The 18960-nt window shown below is 46.2% G+C and overlaps 1 protein-coding gene across 2 annotated transcripts in view; it reads right to left on the reverse strand.

The window, feature by feature from the left end:
* Positions 1-840: 840 nt before the first annotated feature.
* The window catches only part of LOC147626825 (protein RER1A-like), a 51056-nt gene continuing 32936 nt past the window's right edge, over positions 841-18960 (reverse strand). The window contains exons 2-4 of one of the 2 annotated variants that reach the window (XM_086815368.1): positions 1475-1655; positions 1326-1358; positions 841-1032 (exon numbers count right to left, since the gene is read on the reverse strand). In XM_086815368.1, coding sequence (XP_086671494.1) covers positions 958-1032; positions 1326-1358; positions 1475-1655 — 289 coding nt within the window. In that variant the 3' untranslated portion in view covers positions 841-957. Of the gene's footprint in view, positions 1033-1246; positions 1359-1474; positions 1656-18960 lie in introns of both variants that reach the window. The other variant, XM_086815370.1, reaches the window with a different exon arrangement.

Raw genomic sequence — 18960 nt, forward strand, 5'->3', positions numbered from 1 at the left:
CAAACCAAAAAGGGCTGATCATGGTGGGAGGTGCTCATTGAAAACTTCTCTGGGGTTTTAAGATAACTTCACCGGGTCGGGACCTGGGTAACCAAGCGTTCCATGGTTACCAAAATCCCTCCCCATGGCTGTGGCCACAGGTGTGCACAAGTCAGATCATTAAATTCAGTTATGGCTGAATTGAACATGAGAAAAGCTATCCTTCATTAAATGCACCAACTTGATCACGACCAATTTGAAAGGCCATTGAAACCCCACCTATGGAATAAAGCCATATTCCCAAAAATGCAGCAGAACTACTAAGATCACTAGCTAGCAATAGTCTTCCTTTCATTTTAGCTACTCAGCACACTGTTGGATTTACACTCTCAGGTCATAGTATTCTTTGGCTGCTGAATTTTCAAGTGCTAACTTCCAACAAACGTCCATAATCACTCAAGAAACCTGCTATATTCTTAACAAATACACGCTTCTTGCAACTGTGCCATTTCAGCCATTCATGAAACCATAATATACAAAAATCAAGGGGAAATAAAAATTGGCCAAGTTATGTGGCCACGTGTTAAGACACTCAGTGTAAAGGCGCTATTACATCCACGTTACACCCATATTATCTTCTGTGCGCATGTGCATATGAATATGCATGTGCAGCCTCTATCTTCTTTTAGTGGCAAGCTATCACGACACACAAGTCTTATAGCTTTTAATAATGAAAAAGCTACTTCCTTCAATCACATTTTAACCTCTTGCGAATATCAGCCTTGAAAAAAAGTGATTTTCTAGTGACTGCCCTCAAACATGTATGATGGTGCCACGATAGGATGTCCTGCGTTGCTAAGCATCACTCAATGCTTGTCAGCCCATTGACAAGGAACCCACGAAAAGCCAGCCTGACAATAGAATGCAGCTCTTCACCAATTCCACGGTTTTTGACAGACCAGAATCAAACCGAAACTCTCAAGCTGATGCCTCAACATCAGAAACGTTTTGGGCATTGGAGTTTGCTCTCTCCTCACCAAAATCCATGGCAACCTACACAAAACCAGACTGTGTCATGCTCTTAACTTTGTCCAGGATATGGGAATACAAACATGTGATGCCATGAAGTAAAAACACAAAATGGTCACAAATATAATAGAAAAGCCAGCACAACTGCCTAGAGTGAACCCCCCCCCCCCCCCCCCCCCCCAAAAAAGCAAGCCCTCTTTAGGTTCCAACAACTTGGATTAATGGGGACGGCACACACTTGGACGATTAAAAGAGAAGTGACCGCCACCCTTCTTCCTCAACTGTGCAGCAGCATTTTAATCTCTAGAAGTGCTTGCCTTATCAGATGAGGAGGCCTTCCCTGAATATCGCTGCAGAAAACCCACAAAAACAGAGAAACTCTTTCAAGAAACATTTTTCGGCATATATAATAAGATGACATTACAGATGTTTGCTAGCTGCATTGATATGCTCGTAAGAAGGCAACCTGTTTGCCAAAATTGAATGGGACATATTTGTATTTGATCATGTGTCGTAGTTGCCGCTTCATAGTGAGAACAAAGAGTACCACCCAGTAGAGCAGTAGAATAGGCCAGAAAACAGGCACGTCGAATACTGAGAAGAATGTCATTACAAATGCCACACAGAGTGCTTTTGTCAACGAGTACCTGTAAGTTGTAACACAAGCAAAACAATTAGAACAAAGAACAATGCAAGAGCATGCACCTGCACTTGAAAAAAAAAAAATATTAACATCTGCAAAAGACCCAGAGGGTCTATAAGACCAAGAAAGTGTTACAAAAAAAACCTACAAAGTGAATAGGTCATGTAAATAGAAGAAAACAAGCTAGTAGCCTATACAAAAGGACCCTGTGAGGATAGAGTTACAAGATAGCCATGTGGTTGAAACATAGCCTACATCTCAAATACAAAAGCCCATACAGGTACTGGGGGGAAGTCAGCCGGGGCTGCAAATTTCACCATATGCCTCATAGAAGGTGACCTGTGCATGGTGGGCCTTGGAAGTCTCTCACGATACAACTAGAAGGATCTATCCAATGTGACTCCTAGGGGTCGCCATGGCTTTGTGTAATGCGATGCAGGAGGCTTACACACTCAGCTATTGATGCTCATAGCAAATCAGGGCAAATCAGCTGAAAACAGTCCATACCTTAGGTACAGAAAGCAGTACAACTGGTACAGCAGATTCAATAAGCAGTACAGCTGGTACAACAGCAAATATGATGTACAGAGAGAAGGTGCAGGGTTTTACGGCTGACATATGCGTAGACAACAAGCGCTATTGTACAGGTAGAGTCCATGCGATTGTACAGAGATGTACGCCAGTTCAAGGCATGTATGGGAAGTGTACAGGACTGCCTAGAGTGATGCACAAGCTGTAAACATGATGATTCCCACAAAAGGCATGCTCACCCCCTCTTTAATCTGTGTCCAGTCTTATGAAAAGAGTGTCCAAATATAAATAGAGTGTCCAAACATTATTTAGTGACCCAACATAAACCGAGTTTCCATTGGACATGTAATATATAAAATTCGACACCATCGTGAGCAATCCCTTTCAAAATAAATGGTGCCCATGTTATAAGATCTCCAGCCCTTGATTCAAAGCGTCCACTGTTTTTGAAAGAGTGTGAACTCGTCACCTAAAAACACACACAAGTGTCCTCTTTATAACCTTGTTCACATGGCCCATGCCCAAGCTACTCCCAGTGGCCTACAAGAGTTGTGACACACCTACGACTATGAAGGACAAAGCCAGACATCAGATAGCAGCCAACGGGCAAGGTCAGGCAACGCAAGTGACACACAGCACTGCCACATGGCAATAATGATGTGGTAGTGGTGACGTGGCAGTCGGGTACAACTGGCCTGTTCATGTCATCCTTCCAGGAAAAGTCAATTAAACCAAAGGTGCTTTGCTCTCTATTATGGGATAATCCCCCCATTCCCAAAGCTTGTACACCTTAGCCTTTTGGGCACCCTCACGCCTTCCAAAGCCCATCCACATATGAAAAATACAAAATGTCCAGAACGGTGGCATCCTTCCTAGCTTCTTAAAAGTTTTCTTCAACTTTACAGGAGGATAGAATCCAAATCATATAAGCAAGAATACCTATAATCTGGTCACATTCGATGACAAATCATATGCAAATCGCATTCGTTGAAACAGCAAATGCAGCCATACTTGACATTCTGAAATTCTATGTGCATGACTGTGAATCAAGATAGGAAAAGTATTTGCCACTACTGCAGTTCGCCTATATCACTCGTCCATTGGCAAAACAGCCAAGAGAACAAGAAATGTATCCAAAGCTTCCCAACGGGCCATTCAGGATAGGTCAAAAGATCGATGATGCGGTCTTTAGACTTGCGTTGCTTGATCATTAGAAGATCCATGATGCTTTTCATGTGAGCTTCTTGAAGAGGTATGAGAAGCCCAAGCATACGTGTAAGGACTATGCCTAGTCTATTAAGCTAATTAATCATGATTGAAGACTTAATACTCAAATTGAAGACAAGTAGAGCGGAAAGCTATGTGCTTTGCATTGATAGTCAAGGCCTTCTTCAATAGAGCCTGAATTACCATACACGAGATGCTCTCACTTTAGGTAGCCAAGCTAGGTCAGAAATAGAAGCACTGATACCAATGTAGCATGCAACCGGTATAATCATGTAACGCCCAGCAAGGCCTTCTTTATACCTTTTCTTTAAGTGAGTTTAAGCAATCCACTTTAATCTTTGTACACAGGAGATAAGAGTTGTAGAGATGGAGAGTTGACACCAAATTGGCTCCCAACCACCAACTAAAGGGCCCCCTCCCGCAAGCACGAGTATTTGCTTTATTACTTTGGAGAACTTCTTTACAATGCAAATGTTACCAAGAAACTTGCTTAACGACGGTTGACTGTGGAAAGATGCCAAAGGCAAGGATGAAGTAGACCAAACATCGGCTGAATCATCAAGCGGTCTTTAGACAACTTAGAAGCTAATTCACGTGTCACGTGCACCCTGCACTGGGGTACACAGTGACAAACTGGCATATGATCAGTGCAACATTTGTACAGAAATAGTACCTTTTTAGGAGCATTTGTCATACATTGTGACCCCACTGTGAGCCCTCGGTCCAGGGGCAATCAGGCACGCGCTACATAGGTCAATCTCCAAGCCATAGAGGTCGGCCTGGAGTCGGTCCTCTTAACCCACTTGGAGAACCCCATCAGATAAGTGCATGTACCAGTCAGCCATAGATTAGGTCTTGCATCAAAAGCATCATTAGCATGTAGGCATACATGGGCAGGAGTAAAAATGTGTACTTACAGCTCTGCATTGTGCCATGGACAGCCCATGACTCATGGGCACTCTTGGGCAGCCCATACAACAGCCAAACCAAGCTGTAAAGCATAGTCGACAGCCCTAGCAGTACATGGGACTGGCTGACAGCAGCTTATAGGCAGCAACTATGGGCATTAAACCTGGCCGACAGCAGTATATGGGACAGCAGGACTATGTGCAACATTAAATGCTGACTGTGCAGCATCAAACGCTAAATTCAGTATTTCTGTCCATCAGATCTGGCCGACAGCCTTTCTGCTGGCCGACCAGCAGCCCAGGGCCTATAAAAGCATGCGCCCAGTTCACAGCCATAAATCATTCATCATAACTCAAGTGATCAAGCAAATTTCAGTCATCAGGGCTGCATTCAGCATCCTACCTCTCCAAGCAAATTCATTGAAGTTCTCTTCAGCATTCAGCCAGTGTATGTGCAGTCCTACAACTATCTTGGACTTGCATAAGTGGCCCAATAGAGTCTTCTACAGTGCCCTTGGATTGGTGGATTCTCAGCAGATGTACGGTCTTCCTCGTCCTTGCGTTGGGCAGTCTTAGATCTTGTTCTAAAGCATTGTACAGCAGTTCTCCAAAGAAGTAATATAAGCAAATACTCCTACTTGCAAGGGGGGGGGGAGGGGGGACCGGGGGGGAGGGGGGGCGCGCACGCGCTTCAATGGGTATTTGGGACCCAATTCTCTCTCTCTCTCTCTCTCTCTCTCTCTCTCTCTCTCTCTCTCTCTCTCTCCCCCATCTTGACTCTGCGGGCCATTATTGAGGAGGGTAGGTCGCATGGGCGACGGATTTATTGTAGCTTTGTGGGCTTCCGCAAAGCATTTGATACAGTGCCCAGAGCCAGATTGATGAGGCGATTACAGGAGATGGGGGTACCCACAGAGCTCATATGGGGGATTATGGCTTTATATAGATCAGTTGTGCAGGACAGGTACGCACCCCAGAGGGGGTCTCTACTTTGGTTCACTCCACTATAGGAGTGAAGCAAGGTTGCCCGTTATCTCCATTGTTTGGTATGTATGTGGATGAGGCTTCTGACTACATTGAGAGATTGGGGGACAAAGGAGCCCAGCTAGCAGGAACATGGATCCCACTATTGTTATATGCTGATGATATTGTGTTGATCTCCGACTCCCCTGAGGGTATGCAACGTCATCTGGATGCTTTACATGAGTTTGCACATGATAGTGGATTGTCTGTCAACCTTGGCAAAACCAAGGTTATGGTGTTTAACACCACGCCACATTGGGTTAGGCGATCAGCTCCCACATTTACATATGGGCAGGAGATTGTGGAGTATACAGATGCATATACATATCTTGGGGTAGTATTCAGTGGGCCAGTGTTTTCGATGAGGAGAGCAGCAGAGACTAGATTGACTAGAGCACATGCAGCCCTGGGTGGTTTGGAGAGGATGTGTTCGCAGGTTCAGTTTCAGGAACCTCGAACGAAACTTTGGCTTTTTGACACTCTAGTGACATCAGCTATGCTTTATGGAGTGCAGATATGGGGACCTTGAGTGGGCCATCACAGCGCAGGCGGATGGAGAGGTATGGAGAGGCCTTTGATATCTATGATTGCTAGGATGATTAAAGCTAAGGCCGTGGTACCTCATGAGATTATTCGAGCAGAGCTGGCGGCTGCCCCTCTGGTGATTGAGGCTCTTACGAGATCAGTCTCCTACAAACATGGCTTGTGGGATCTCCCCCGAGACATATATGCACGGCTCGCTCTTGAGTCCTCCCGACAGTTAGCTTTACAGGGAGACACGGCTTGTTGGTATGGACAGATGACATCTTGGTTCCAGGCACATGGTTTTAGCATGGACAGATTGCCTCCCTTCCAGTATTCTCTGGATGCACCCTCTCTCACTCTCACAGGGACAGAGATTACCAGACTCATCCGTCAGGATTTAGTTCAGCTGGACATTAGGAGGACATGGATACAGCCGACTGAGGAGCTGGGCACGAAGATGGCTTTCTACAGAGAGCATTTTCTTCAGCTCACAGCAGATGGTTTTGTGATCAGACCCAGTTACATGGATGTACACTTGTCTCATGCAGTACGATGTGCTATTGGTCAGATTCGCACATCCTCATGCCAGCTTGAGATTGAGATTGGCCGATATAGAGGTATACCAGCTGAGGCCAGGATATGCCGAGTATGCCATGGGGAGCCAGAGACAGAGCTGCATTATATATGCCATTGTACTGCATACTATGAGATACGTGGTCGTTTCCACAGTTTATTCAGAGAGGGTTTTGGACCACTTTCCAGAGTCATGGGATACCAGGACCAGAGGTGTTTGGGATTGTTCTTGCTTGAGCTGCGGAGATATAGAGATAGCCTGCTTAGGCGCACAGAGAGCCAGACTCAGAGGCACATCACAGACTTTTTTAGTCCAGCCATCACTGCGCCAGATGGACCACAGCAGCAACAGGACATGGATACCGCCCACACCAGCGGTACAGCCATCACTGCGCCAGATGGACCACAGCAGCAACAGGACATGATTGATCGTGCGATTGAGCTTGGGTGGTCCAGATGCCCACGACTACGGAGGAGGGCATCCCAGCATAGACGGAGGTTGCAACGGCGGATTCGGATTATTCTTGCGAGACATGCGGGACACCCAGTCAGGGTGCTGACCACAGAGGATATTGAGGAGATCCGCCAGCGTCCGATGCGGCACATATTATGAGATGGAGGCACCTCCATAGTGTACCCCCCGTCCCATATGATATTGTATCCCCTCACTGTACTCCACTCACCACCATAGCGTACCCCCCCCCCCCCTCACTATATTCACACCCTATAAGGGTTTCTGTTTACCTTCCAGTTCCAGTTTCATTTTCTAGGTGCCAGTAGTATCATCTTTATTTTTCATTTAAGGTTTTTTATCCAGACATTGTATCAGATCCACCATGATGTAACTTTTTGGTCTCATAGGTCATTATGGCCTTTTGAAGACGTTAATATAACATTTCATTTCATTTCTCTCTCTCTCTCTCTCTCTCTCTCTCTCTCTCTCTCTCTCTCTCTCTCAGTGAATGGATGCTAAAGATCTCACCAAAGAAAAGGTTTAAAGAAGGCTTTGTTGTGCGTTACCACGGTCAATCTCAGTGCATGCAACATTGGTATCAGGTTGGTTCCGGTAGATGGTAAATTGCGGTCCGAAAAAACCACCCAAGCCTCCATGTCGGGAGAGACATCTCATCAAGAAGAAAGGCAGTAGGAAGGTGTGGAGGCACAAAGCCTCCAAAGCAGCACACTCAAAGAAAGTACACTTCTGTTAGCAATCATCTCCTGTCTGTACACTATGTCAAGGCCTCTGTTGTGGGTGTGCCCGCCTGTTTTAGTGTTTTCCCATTTTTCCTCACTCTCCATGTATTTTTCCCATGTTACGGAGGTGTGGCAGGGCTGTCGGCTGCCCCCAGTTTCTGGCCGACTGCTTGCTCAGGCACCCAGACTTGCTTCAGATGGCTGAGAAGCACGTGAAGATCCCAACACTCCCCACGTTCCCAGTGGATCGATAGTTGGACGGGAACAGCTATGGCATATGTAACATAATGATGGAGTCCATTTTGGAGCCTTATAACTTGGCTGATTTCATTGTTGTTGGGGTTCCACGGCCGGAGTTGGAAGATGGGGAGTTACCCTCTATACGGAAGGAAAAGGAGGCACAGGCACAATTATGCGATCGTGTTAATGCCCGCATCCGTTCTTTCATCTTCCTAAATTGCACACCACATGTGATCAATCACATAAAGCATATGATGCTGTCCAGAGGGATTTGGCAACATTTGGCTTCTCTGTACAACACGGTATCACCCATGAAGAGGATCTCCTTGGAAGTTCAGATGCAGGTGATGAATCCTCGGAAGTCGTCGACGATGCGGGAGCACATCAACAAGTTGCAGGCTCTTCAATAGGAGGTTCCCCAGGCAAGGAAAGAGAGATCGTCAAAGGATATGGCCATCACGTTGTTGTCCCTCTCAGTACTCAGCATTTTACTCGTCTTTGATCACTAGTGGCAGGCTCAGCACCATCACGTGGGAGGAGCTTGTGCCAATGGTCTTGGACCAAGAAGAGCGATTCACAAACCCTCCACAGGGCGGAGGTTCTGAGGCCTTGACTGGCCAGCGGTCGAAAGGCCGTAACAACAACAACAAGGGCAAAGGGAAGTCTTCATCGAAGAAGTCTTTTGAGAAGAAGCCCGATTCAAACCGTGAGAGACTGAAGGCCGAGCAGACCTATAACGATTGTGGCGAGAAAGGCCACTATTGGAGGAAGTGTCCCAAACGGAATAATGGAAAGAGTGCTGATTCTTCAGCTTCAGCTACAAAGACTCCAGCCTTTGTGCACTTGGAGATTTTGTACACCGATGCTTCATCTTCTTCGAGCAAGGAGGCAGTTGGCTTCACCGCCAAGGATCCTCCGGAATGGATTCTTGATAGTGGTGCTCCCAGGCACACGACTCCTTCCCGTGATTTCTTATAGGATCTAAAACGGTAGTCATGTCACATTTTCATTGGCCACAACTCCACCATACCGATTCACAGTGACAGCCGATGGAGATCATTCCCGATGGCAGAGAGGGGAAGCATTCCTCTCATGTTCTTTATGTCCCCACACTTGGTTTTCATCTGTTGTTAGGACATGAGGTTTGCAAGACTAGCTTCCGGGTGGAGTTTGAGGAGCATTGTCTTGCTCTACAGGACAAAGAGAGACCAGGTTGTTTGGGAAGGCGGAGTGGAGAACGGTATATACAAACTCTCAGCACTGTCATGTGCACAGTGTGTGTATCTATTGTGTGCTACACGCACACAAGACTAGCTTCGAGGTTGGGGAAGCTTGGAGCTAGGCAAGCTGATTGGCGAGCTCAGTTAGGGATAGACTAACGGGCGGGCACCCAAGTATGGACGCCCGATGACCGGCCAAGAGCCTATAAAAGGGTGGCCAAGGTTAGTCATTAGTCATATAGAGTCTCGCGTGCCTTTGTGAGAGCTCTATGGTCAGGAGCCTGGATCTAGTGCAAACATGCACCTGCTTTATGCAGCCGAGGCCGGCAACAGTCTCGAGGCCCGCGAGGGTAGCTTCGTGGCGGTATGGGACGTCGAGGTTGAGATTGGACGGTGTGCCATCTAGTTAGCTCAGCTCGTGGCTCGGTGGGGACAGCCAAGACTTGTGGGCTTGCCCACGGCTATCAAGGTTGGGAGGTGACTCAAGCCTGCACCCCCTTCACGTTTGCTTGGTTTGTTTGCAGGTTTCGAGTCTTGTACCAGGAGCTTTCTATGAGGAGATCCTTTGGGGATTTAACAGTGGTATCAGAGCAAGCCTCGTGAATGAGCAAGTCGGTAGGTAGAGAAAAAGAGGTCGAAGAAAAGGTATGAGTTTGAGAAGCTTGCTGTTTTTCTGAGTATTCTGCTGTTTTTTCAAATTCAGCATGTTTCTTTGCATCGTAAGAACCCGTGATGGGGATTTTGGTCTTGTTAAAGGTTGTTTTGTTTGGCAAGAAGAAGGGCTGTTTTTTTTCAACTGTATGAACAGTTTGAGAGAGAGAGAGAGAGAAAAGTAGAAAAGCCAGTTGGCTGTATGTATGTAAGCAAGAGAGAGAGAGAGAGAGAGAGAGAGAAGTATCGACGACTGTTAGTCTTGGAGGGCTGGTCGGCGCTTGTGTGGCAATAGCGTTTATGAGGTTGTGGCACCTGTGTGGCTGCGCAGAGAGGCCAACCAAAAGAGCTCTTGCACCAGTCGTAGGTGGGTGGTACCAAAACCAGGCGCAGGCGTCACCGGCCTGCATAGGCAGGCACAGGTGCACAGACTATATGCAGGCGCACGTGCGCAAGTACGTGCGCAGGCAGGCGGTTACGGCAAGGTTCACATGCGCAGGCCACAGCTGATTGCAAGCCGCCCAGTTTCGTGCGCAGGCGGCAGCTTATGCAGGTGTACGTAAGCATGTGACCTCGTGGCATGAATTCCAACCAGGAGAAAAGCTAAAAATTGTTAGCAAAAATCATAAAAAAAACAAAGAGACCAAAACAAAAACTCAAGTCTCTTTGCTTTCGTTTTTTTTAACATGCGCCTACAGGTTTTATTAAACCCACACTTTAGTAAGGGGGGTTTTAAAAATCCATCCTTTGCTTATGAGTGTTTTTTTTTAAGAAAAAAAGAAAAGAAAAAAAAAGCTATATATATTTCCAAAAAAAAACACAAAAGCAAAAGCTAAGTTAGCTTTTGGGGAAGCCTATACATTCCCCTTAAGCGGGCTTCTTGCCACACATCTCTCAAGCTCTCAAGCTCTCTAGCACTCTCCTTGTGCAAGATAAATATTTTCTCTGCTCTTGCCCTCTTCAAGATGTCGACCCAAGAATCCAAGTTGGAGCCCATTCTCGAACGTGAAGACCTACCGGCTACTACGGAAGCCACCAATTCCGATCTTTTCGACGATTATGTTTCAAAATCAGATTTCCAAGAGTTTAAAGTTGCTCTCGAAGCTTCTTCCTCGGAACGTTAGCAACTCCATCTCTTTGTTGACCACTACCCTATTTACTCTTTCGGGTATGGATACCTTGGCATCTGCTTTAGGCCCCGATATTAATCCGGAACAGTTTGGGGGCGAGCAAAAGCAACGTACCAAGGAGATAGTGGACACTTGGCTACATAAGCGGCAAGTCCATTTTCAATTTCATCCATATGACGATGGAAAAAAGATCCAATTAGCAGCAAGTTTCCTCTCATGCAAAGCTTTGCTTTGGTGGAAGGAACTCAACCCTAAACCAACGACTTGGGCACAGTTCAAAGTGAGACAAGTGACCTCACACTTGTCACTTCAGCTATTGTGTGGCTCTCCACTTGTCATTGTAGCATTCTCTTGCCATTTTAGCTCATGGGAGGCCCAAATCTATAAATTGGAGCCCTCTGTCTTCATTAATGAAGGCTCTCTTGCTGCACACTAGCCTCTACCACCGTTACAGGCTACCCTAATGATGGCTACTCTCTTTCTCTCTCTCTTGAAGGCTGCCCATGAAGAATACCGGCTGTTGGGGACTATTTTGGAGGCTTCCATCGCGAAGAAATACTGAAGGCACGGGTATTTAATCATTTATTATGATTTCTAGGCAATGTACTTGTTGTACCAGCCTTTGTACCTATTGTACCAACCATTGTACTAGCTATACCAATCCTTGTACTTGTTGTACTTGCTGTACCACCCATTGTACTGACTGTACCAACTTCTGTACTTGTACCAGCCATTGTACCTGATGTACTAGTCACTGTACATGCTGTACCAACATTTGTACTTACTGTACATGCTGTACCAACCATTGTACCTACTGTACCAGCTGTACCAGCCACTGTACCAACCACTGTACCTGCTGTACCAGCTGAATGGAGAGTTGTACTTGCTGTACCAGCTCTATTGCATGAAGACCCGTGGTTTTTGGGAAAGAATCAGTACCCACACGTAGGTATATGGATTATGTTGTTGGCTCGGCATTTGGGAAAGAATCAGTACCCACACGGAGGTATATGGATTATGTTGTTGGCTCGGCATTTCTACAACCTATGTTCCAGCTTGGTTGCCTCATGTTGGGCTGTGTTATGGCATTTGTATATGGATAATCCGGCATCTCCCGTGGGGAGAGTAAGGCCCTCAAAGCTTGTACATGATATTATTCTCCTTGGGTAATTAAATACTCCAAGGGGGGGGGGGGTCGGCCCATTCCGGCCTCTATGTGGTGTCACACGTGCAAGCTCCATTTTTAGCATTTGTGGATGTTTTGTCCAGCTTTATGTTTTATGCAAAATGATGATGGATATGTGTTAAGGCTGTGGCCATGATTAAATGTTTTAATATGCATTGATGGTATCAACAAGTGTGTCAAAGGCCCTAGTCCCCCGGGCACCCGCCGCGAGTTGCACAAACAACTCGAAGATTATTTGAGGATGGGCCAGATCCGTCCAAGTAAATCACCTTGGGGTGCACCTGTGTTGCTTAGGAGAAAGAAGAAGAACACCTGGAGAATGTGTATAGATTACAAGAGATTGAACAAGCTGACAATTAAGAACCGTTATCCTCTCCCTAGATCAGATGACCTGATTGACCGGTTAGCCGAAGCGAAATATTTCACGAAGATAGATTTAAGTATTGGCTATCACTAAATACGTATTCATGAAAGGCATGTCGAAAGAACCGCCTTTCGGACTAGGTATGGCCATTACAAGTTTCTCGTATTACCTTTTGGGTTAACCAATGCTCCAGCCACTTTCCAGCAAATGATGAACGATCTTTTTCGTGAACATTTGGGAAAATTTGGGGTTGTGTTCCTAGATGATATTTTGATATATTGTCGTACTCTTGAGGATCACGTTAGACACCTCACGATTGTCTTAACTATTTTAAGACAGAATTGACTATATACTAAATTAAGTAAATGTGAGTTTTTCATGACAGACATCATTTACTTGGGACACAAGATCACTAGAGATGGATTGAGCATTGACTATGACCGAGTTCAAAAGGTTCTAGCCTAGCCTATACCGCGAACAGTGAAACAACTTTGTTCTTTTCTCGGTTTTGTTGTTTTTCTTCGGAAATCTGTGCGGGAGTCTCAACTCACACTACCGATGACCGACTTGTTGAAAGGTCGTGGACGTAAGTCAAATCAGCCTATCATTTGGAATAACGATCTGGATATGGCCTTCAGACTTTTGAAAGATAAAGTCAAGGAAGCACCTATCTTAGCATTACCCAATCCTAGTCGGCCTTATGTTCTTGAAACTGATACCAATGACTATGCCATCGAGGCTGCTCTATTTCAAGATGGTAGACCTGTTGCTTTTGAAAGTAAAAAACTAGACGACACTCAATCTCGTTGGCCAACCCTTGAGAAGGAGCTTTATGCTGTGATTCACGCTCTCAACGTTTGGAGACATTATTTATATGGCTCCAAGTTTGTGGTATTGACTGATCATCAATCAATCAAGTATGTGTGTGATGCGGATGATTTGAGAGGAAGGAAAGATTGATGGATTGAATTAATGCAAGATTTTGATTTTGAGATTCGTTATAGAAAAGGGTCCATGAATAGTGTCGCAGATGCGCTTAGTCGAATTAGAGAGATGAATACTTTGTCGTTCACCGAGATTTCTACTGATTTATTTCAGTCATTGAGAGGGCTTTGCAGGACTGATAGTTATTTTGGTCCATTTTGGCAAAAGATCCAGGACGGGAGCTCATTGATTGACCAAGACTCAATGACTGAGCAGCCTAACATTCAGGCTGCAGGAGGCTAGTGGATGATTTGGAATGGTTTACTATTCCGTAATGACAAAATTTGTGTACCCCAGATCCCGGACATTGGATCCAAGATTCTTAAGGAGTGTCATGACGACCCTTTTGCTGGCAACCTGAGTACACAGGACATTATCGTTAGTGAAACACACTTTTTATTGGCCAAAGATGAAAGGGTATGTAGAAGATTATGTTCTCAAGTGTCGAGTTTGTCAAGCAAATAAAGCTGAACGCTTTAGACAGGCTGGGTTGTTGCATCCTTTGCAAATCCCAGGTAATAAATGGGAAAGTATTTCCATGGATTTTATTACCGGATTGCCAAGAACGCATCAAGGCTACGATTCTATTTGGGTTGTGTTGACAAAAATGGCTAGATTTTTACCAACCCGAAAGACCATTACAGCTACGCAATTAGCAAGGCAGTTTATCGAGCAATTGTTTAGACTGTACCGGTTACCGCAGAACATAGTCAGTGATAGGGACTCTACGTTTACGAGTAATTTTTGGAAACTTGTTTTCAAGAAGTTGGAAACAACTTTGAATTTGAGTTCCTCAGAGGATTATCTTCCTATGTTAGAATTTGCATATAACAGTACTAAGCATACGACTACAGGTTTTACTCCTTTCATGCTTATGTATGGTTTTCAACCTAGATCACCTGTTAAAGTGGGATTCTCAAGACTTCAGCATGATGCAGCACGTAATTTTTTGCAAGATATGCAAGAAATGTTACACGTTGCGAAGAAATCTATTAGAAGTGCTCAAGACCGAGACAGATTTTATTCTAATAGACATCGATGGTGTATTTGCAAGTTCCGAAAGATTCCGAGACTTTACGGACAGGTCGATCTCCGAAATTATCTCCTAGATACTGGGGACCATTTCGTATTACACGACGGATTGGTTCAGTTACATATGAATTGGATTTTCCTTCTCATGTGAAAGTTCATCTTGTATTTCATGTCAATAGACTTAAGGAAGTACTGGGTGAAATAGACCAGTTAGTTACTCCTCAAGAAATCATAGATGTCGAGGACATGACATTTGTTCCACACGAACCTGAAAAGATTCTTGGATTTCGTGAAAGAAGATTGCGTAGTACGCTTATCACGGAGTACAAGATCAAGTGGAAGGATCGTGTTGAGGAGGACGCTACATGGGAGACATTGACTACTCTTCAGAGAGATTACCTTGGCTTTTTAGTGAGCTCACGAGTGAGCTCTTAGAGGAACGGGAGTATGTCATGTGCACAGTGTGTATGTACACGCACACAAGACTAGCTTCGAGGTTGGGGAAGCTTGCAGCTAGGCAGGCTGATTGGCGAGCTGCGTTAGGGATAGACTAACGGGCGAGCACCCAAGTATGGACGGGCAAGTATGGACGTCCGATGACCGGCCAAGAGCCTATAAAAGAGTGGCCAAGGTTAGTCATTAGTCATATAGAGTTTCGCGTGTCTTTGTGAGAGCTCTATGGTCAAGAGCCTGGATCTAGTGCAGACGTGCACCTGCTTTATGCAGCCGAGGCCGGCAGCAGTCTCGAGACCCGCGAGGGTAGCTTCGTGGCGGTATGGGACGTCACGAGGTTGAGATTGGTCGGTACGTCCATCTAGTTAGCTCAGCTCGTGGCTCGGTGGGGACAGCCAAGACTCGTGGGCTTGCCCACGGCTGTCAAGGTTGGGAGGTGAGTCAAGCTTGCACCCCCTTCAGTGTTCACGTTTGTTTGGTTTGTTTGCAGGTTTCGATTCTTGTACCAAGAGCTTTCTACAAGGAGATCCTTTGGGGATTTGACAAGCACTCTCCTCACTTACAGGCTCTCAGATTGGTGACTTGTGGCACTTTCGGTTTGGCCACTTGAATGTGGATGCGCTGCGGCGAGCTTTCTGGGACCAGATGGTGGTTGGCTTGCCAAATGTTGGCAGCAAGCACGGACGCTATAGTTCTTGCATTCGTGGTAAGCAGCACGGGGAATCTTTTCCAAAGCAGGCTTCCAAGCGGGCTTCGAAACCTTTGGAGTTGGTACACACTGACTTGTGTGGACCTATGCAGACGCCATCCTTGGGAGGTTCTTTGTATTTTATGCTACTGCTTGATGATTGTAGCAGATTCACTTGGGTTTATTTCCTTTCTCAGAAGGACCAAGCTTTTGCTTGGTTCAAGGAGTGGCTGTGATGGTGGAGAAAGAAACTGGCTTGCAAATAAAGACTCTTCGGGCTAACAAAGGAGGAGAGTTTTCTTCCAACGCATTTGTGCGATTTTGTGCAGAACATGGCATTAAGTGGGAGCTAGCCAATACAGGTTCGCCTTCAGAGAATGGAGTAGTTGAGCATAAGAACGGGACTGTGGTGGAGATGGTGAAGACGATGCTGGAGCATCGTGATCTTCCTCATCCACTTTGGGGAGAGGCTGTGGCTACAGCTGTCCATATCCTCAACCGTTCTCCGATGACTTCAGTACCGAACATGACTCCCTTTGAGGCCTATTTTGGAAGGAAACCAGATGTCTCCCATTTCCATGTGTTTGGGAGTGATGCATATGCTCACATTCCAAAGAAGCAGAGGAGGAAGCTTGACTCAAAGTCCCAGAAGCTTGTTTTAGTGGGATATAACTCTCTTTCCAAGGGATACAGGTTGTATGATCCAGAGAGGAACGAGGTCGTCATCAGCAAAGATCTGGTTTTTGATGAGCATGTTCCAGTTTCCACTGTTGATGAGCCACCACTTCTTGGAGACCCATATGATTCTGATGATGATTCCCAGTCGATTGTTCCAGCTGGACAGCCTCAATCAGTTGAGGAGGTTGAGCTCGCAGCTGGAGATGAGCCCCCGCAGCAGCAGGAGGCTCCGCGTTCTGTTCGAGTACCCAAGTGGTTGTTAGACACCCTTCGGGAGTCAAGTGTTACGGAGCTTCCCTCCGAATGGACCACAAAGGACAGACCTTGAAGATCGCATAGAGTTCGAGACAAAAGTCATTCAACGGAGCTCTTACAGGTAAACTATGCTTTGATGTCTTGTATCATGCGGGACACAGAGCCCACTTCCGTCAAGGAAGCCCTTGCACAGGATACTTGGAGGAAAGCCATGCATGTGGAACTGGATGCCATAGAGAAGAATAAAACTTGGGAGTTGGTTGCAAGGCCGTCGAAACGGTATGTCATTGGTGTCAAGTGTGTCTTTAAGACCAAGTATACGTCAGATGGGTCGGGGGACAAACACACAGCCAAACTTGTGGCTAAGGGTTATGCTCAGCGGCCTGGCATCGACTATGAGGATACCTTTGCACCAACAGCGAGGATGATCACGATTCGGACCGTTCTTGCCCTTGCTTCTTCTCAGCGGTGGCATGTATCTCAGATGGATGTGAAATCTGCCTTCCTTAATGGTGACCTGCAGGAGGGAGCAACCTCTAGGCTTTGAGGTTCCAGGATCAAAAGGGATGGTTTACAGGTTGCGGAAGGCCTTGTATGGTCTTAAGCAAGCTCTTAGGGCTTCGAATCAAAAGATTGATTCCTTCTTTCTACGGACTGGATTTCAAAGATCAGTTGCAAATCCTAACTTATATCTCTTTCGGGAATGCGGCATGGTCACATTGATCATCCTTTATGTGGATGACCTCATTCTCACTCGCACTCATGTGGAGCACATTGCAGTGACGAAGGCTGCCTTGTCAAAGGAGTTTGAGATGAAGGATTTAGGCTTACTCCACTTCTTCTTGGGATTGGAGATCTCGCAGACCCAGAGGGGGTTCTTTGTCTCTCAGCAACGGTATATCCATGAGTTGCTTGAGGCCTTTGGGATGGAGAACTGCAAGCCTATCACGTCACCGATGGACCTGAACACAAAGCTTACAATTAATGATCCTTGTGAGCCAGTTGATGCCTCTCTGTACCGGAAGCGGAAGCTGGTTGGTTCATTGATCTGGTTACTGAACACCAGATTGGACTTGAGCTTTCCTATGGGGCTGTTGAGCTCGTTTATGTAGATATTGTTGAAGTCTCATTGGGACGCAAGATTGCGGATCTTGGGGTATCTGCAGGGTACGAAGGATCTTGGACTCTTCTATGACACTAGAGGTGAAACGAAGGACCGAGTTCGACTCCAAGGTTGGAGTCACTCAGATTGGGGAGGAGATCCAGACACGAGGAGATCCACGTCAGGCTACAGTTTTACCCTCGGCTCAAGAGCTGTTTCATGGAGCAACAAGAGGCAACCAACTATTGCCTTGTCGTCTACAGAGGTAGAGTGCCGGGCTGCTTGTGGTGCTACTTGCGTGGTTGTGTGGCTGTAGAGGTTGCTTGGCGAGATTGGGTTTCCACAGAAGGAGCCCACGGTCATCCAGTGCAATAACCAGAGCTATATCGCTATTGCTTGAAACCCTGTCTTCCATGCCCGGACCAAGCACATAGAGATACAATCTCACTTTGTTCGTGAGAAGATCTTGGCTGGTGACATCTTGCTTCTTTATTGTTCGACGTAGGACAATGCGGCAGACCTCTTCAAGAAGCCTCTACCTCAAGCTATGCTCCAGCGGCACTCCAGCTCACTGGGGTTGGTTCCACATCCAAGAGCTGAGAGGGAGTGTTAGCAACCATCTCCTGTCTATACACTATGTCAGGGCCTCTGTTGTGGGTGTGCCCACCCGTTTTAGTGTTTTCCCATTTTTCCTCACTCTCCATGTATTTTTCCCATGTTACAGAGGTGTGGCAAAGCTGTCGGCTGCCCCCAGGTTTCTGGCCGACTGCTTGCTCAAGCACCCGACCTGTCCAGGTGACCTGGACGATTCCAGGCACCTGGCCAACTGGCTTTTTCTGGTCAGGGGGCTGCCCATGGCTGGTCGTGCTGCTGTCGGCCTGTTTAAGGCTGGCCGACCAGCAGCCTAGGGCCATATAAAATGGCCCCTTGCCCCCACACTCCACATAGTACTCTCTGGGATTTTCTTCAGTGTATATAGCAGGGTTACACATCTTCTCTCTCTCTCTCTCTTTCATCTATGTCTTGCTCTCTACAGCAATTGTCTTCATTTCTGCTGTGCATTCTAACAACTTCCGCCAAGCACAGAAGAGCTCCTCAGAATAATGATGGAGCAAATAAATTCATTGAAGATGCTGCTTGCAGCACAAAAAGAGAGGCCCAAAGAAGGCCTCTCAAATCTGGCAAAAATGTTCTTCGGTTTGGAGAAACAAAGAAGAAAAGACGACAAAAGATGTTGCCCACCCTTTTTTATGATATTTTACCTATTTTCAAGTCGTGTAGGAGCCTAGGAGGCAGTCGCCCAGCTCATATAGGAGTGTATATATATGCTGCCCTCTTCCTCACT

The sequence above is a fragment of the Cibotium barometz genome, chromosome 21 (assembly GCF_041138505.1).
Source record: "Cibotium barometz isolate CiBa-2024 chromosome 21, ASM4113850v1, whole genome shotgun sequence".
In the NCBI taxonomy this organism is placed as follows: domain Eukaryota; kingdom Viridiplantae; phylum Streptophyta; class Polypodiopsida; order Cyatheales; family Cibotiaceae; genus Cibotium; species Cibotium barometz.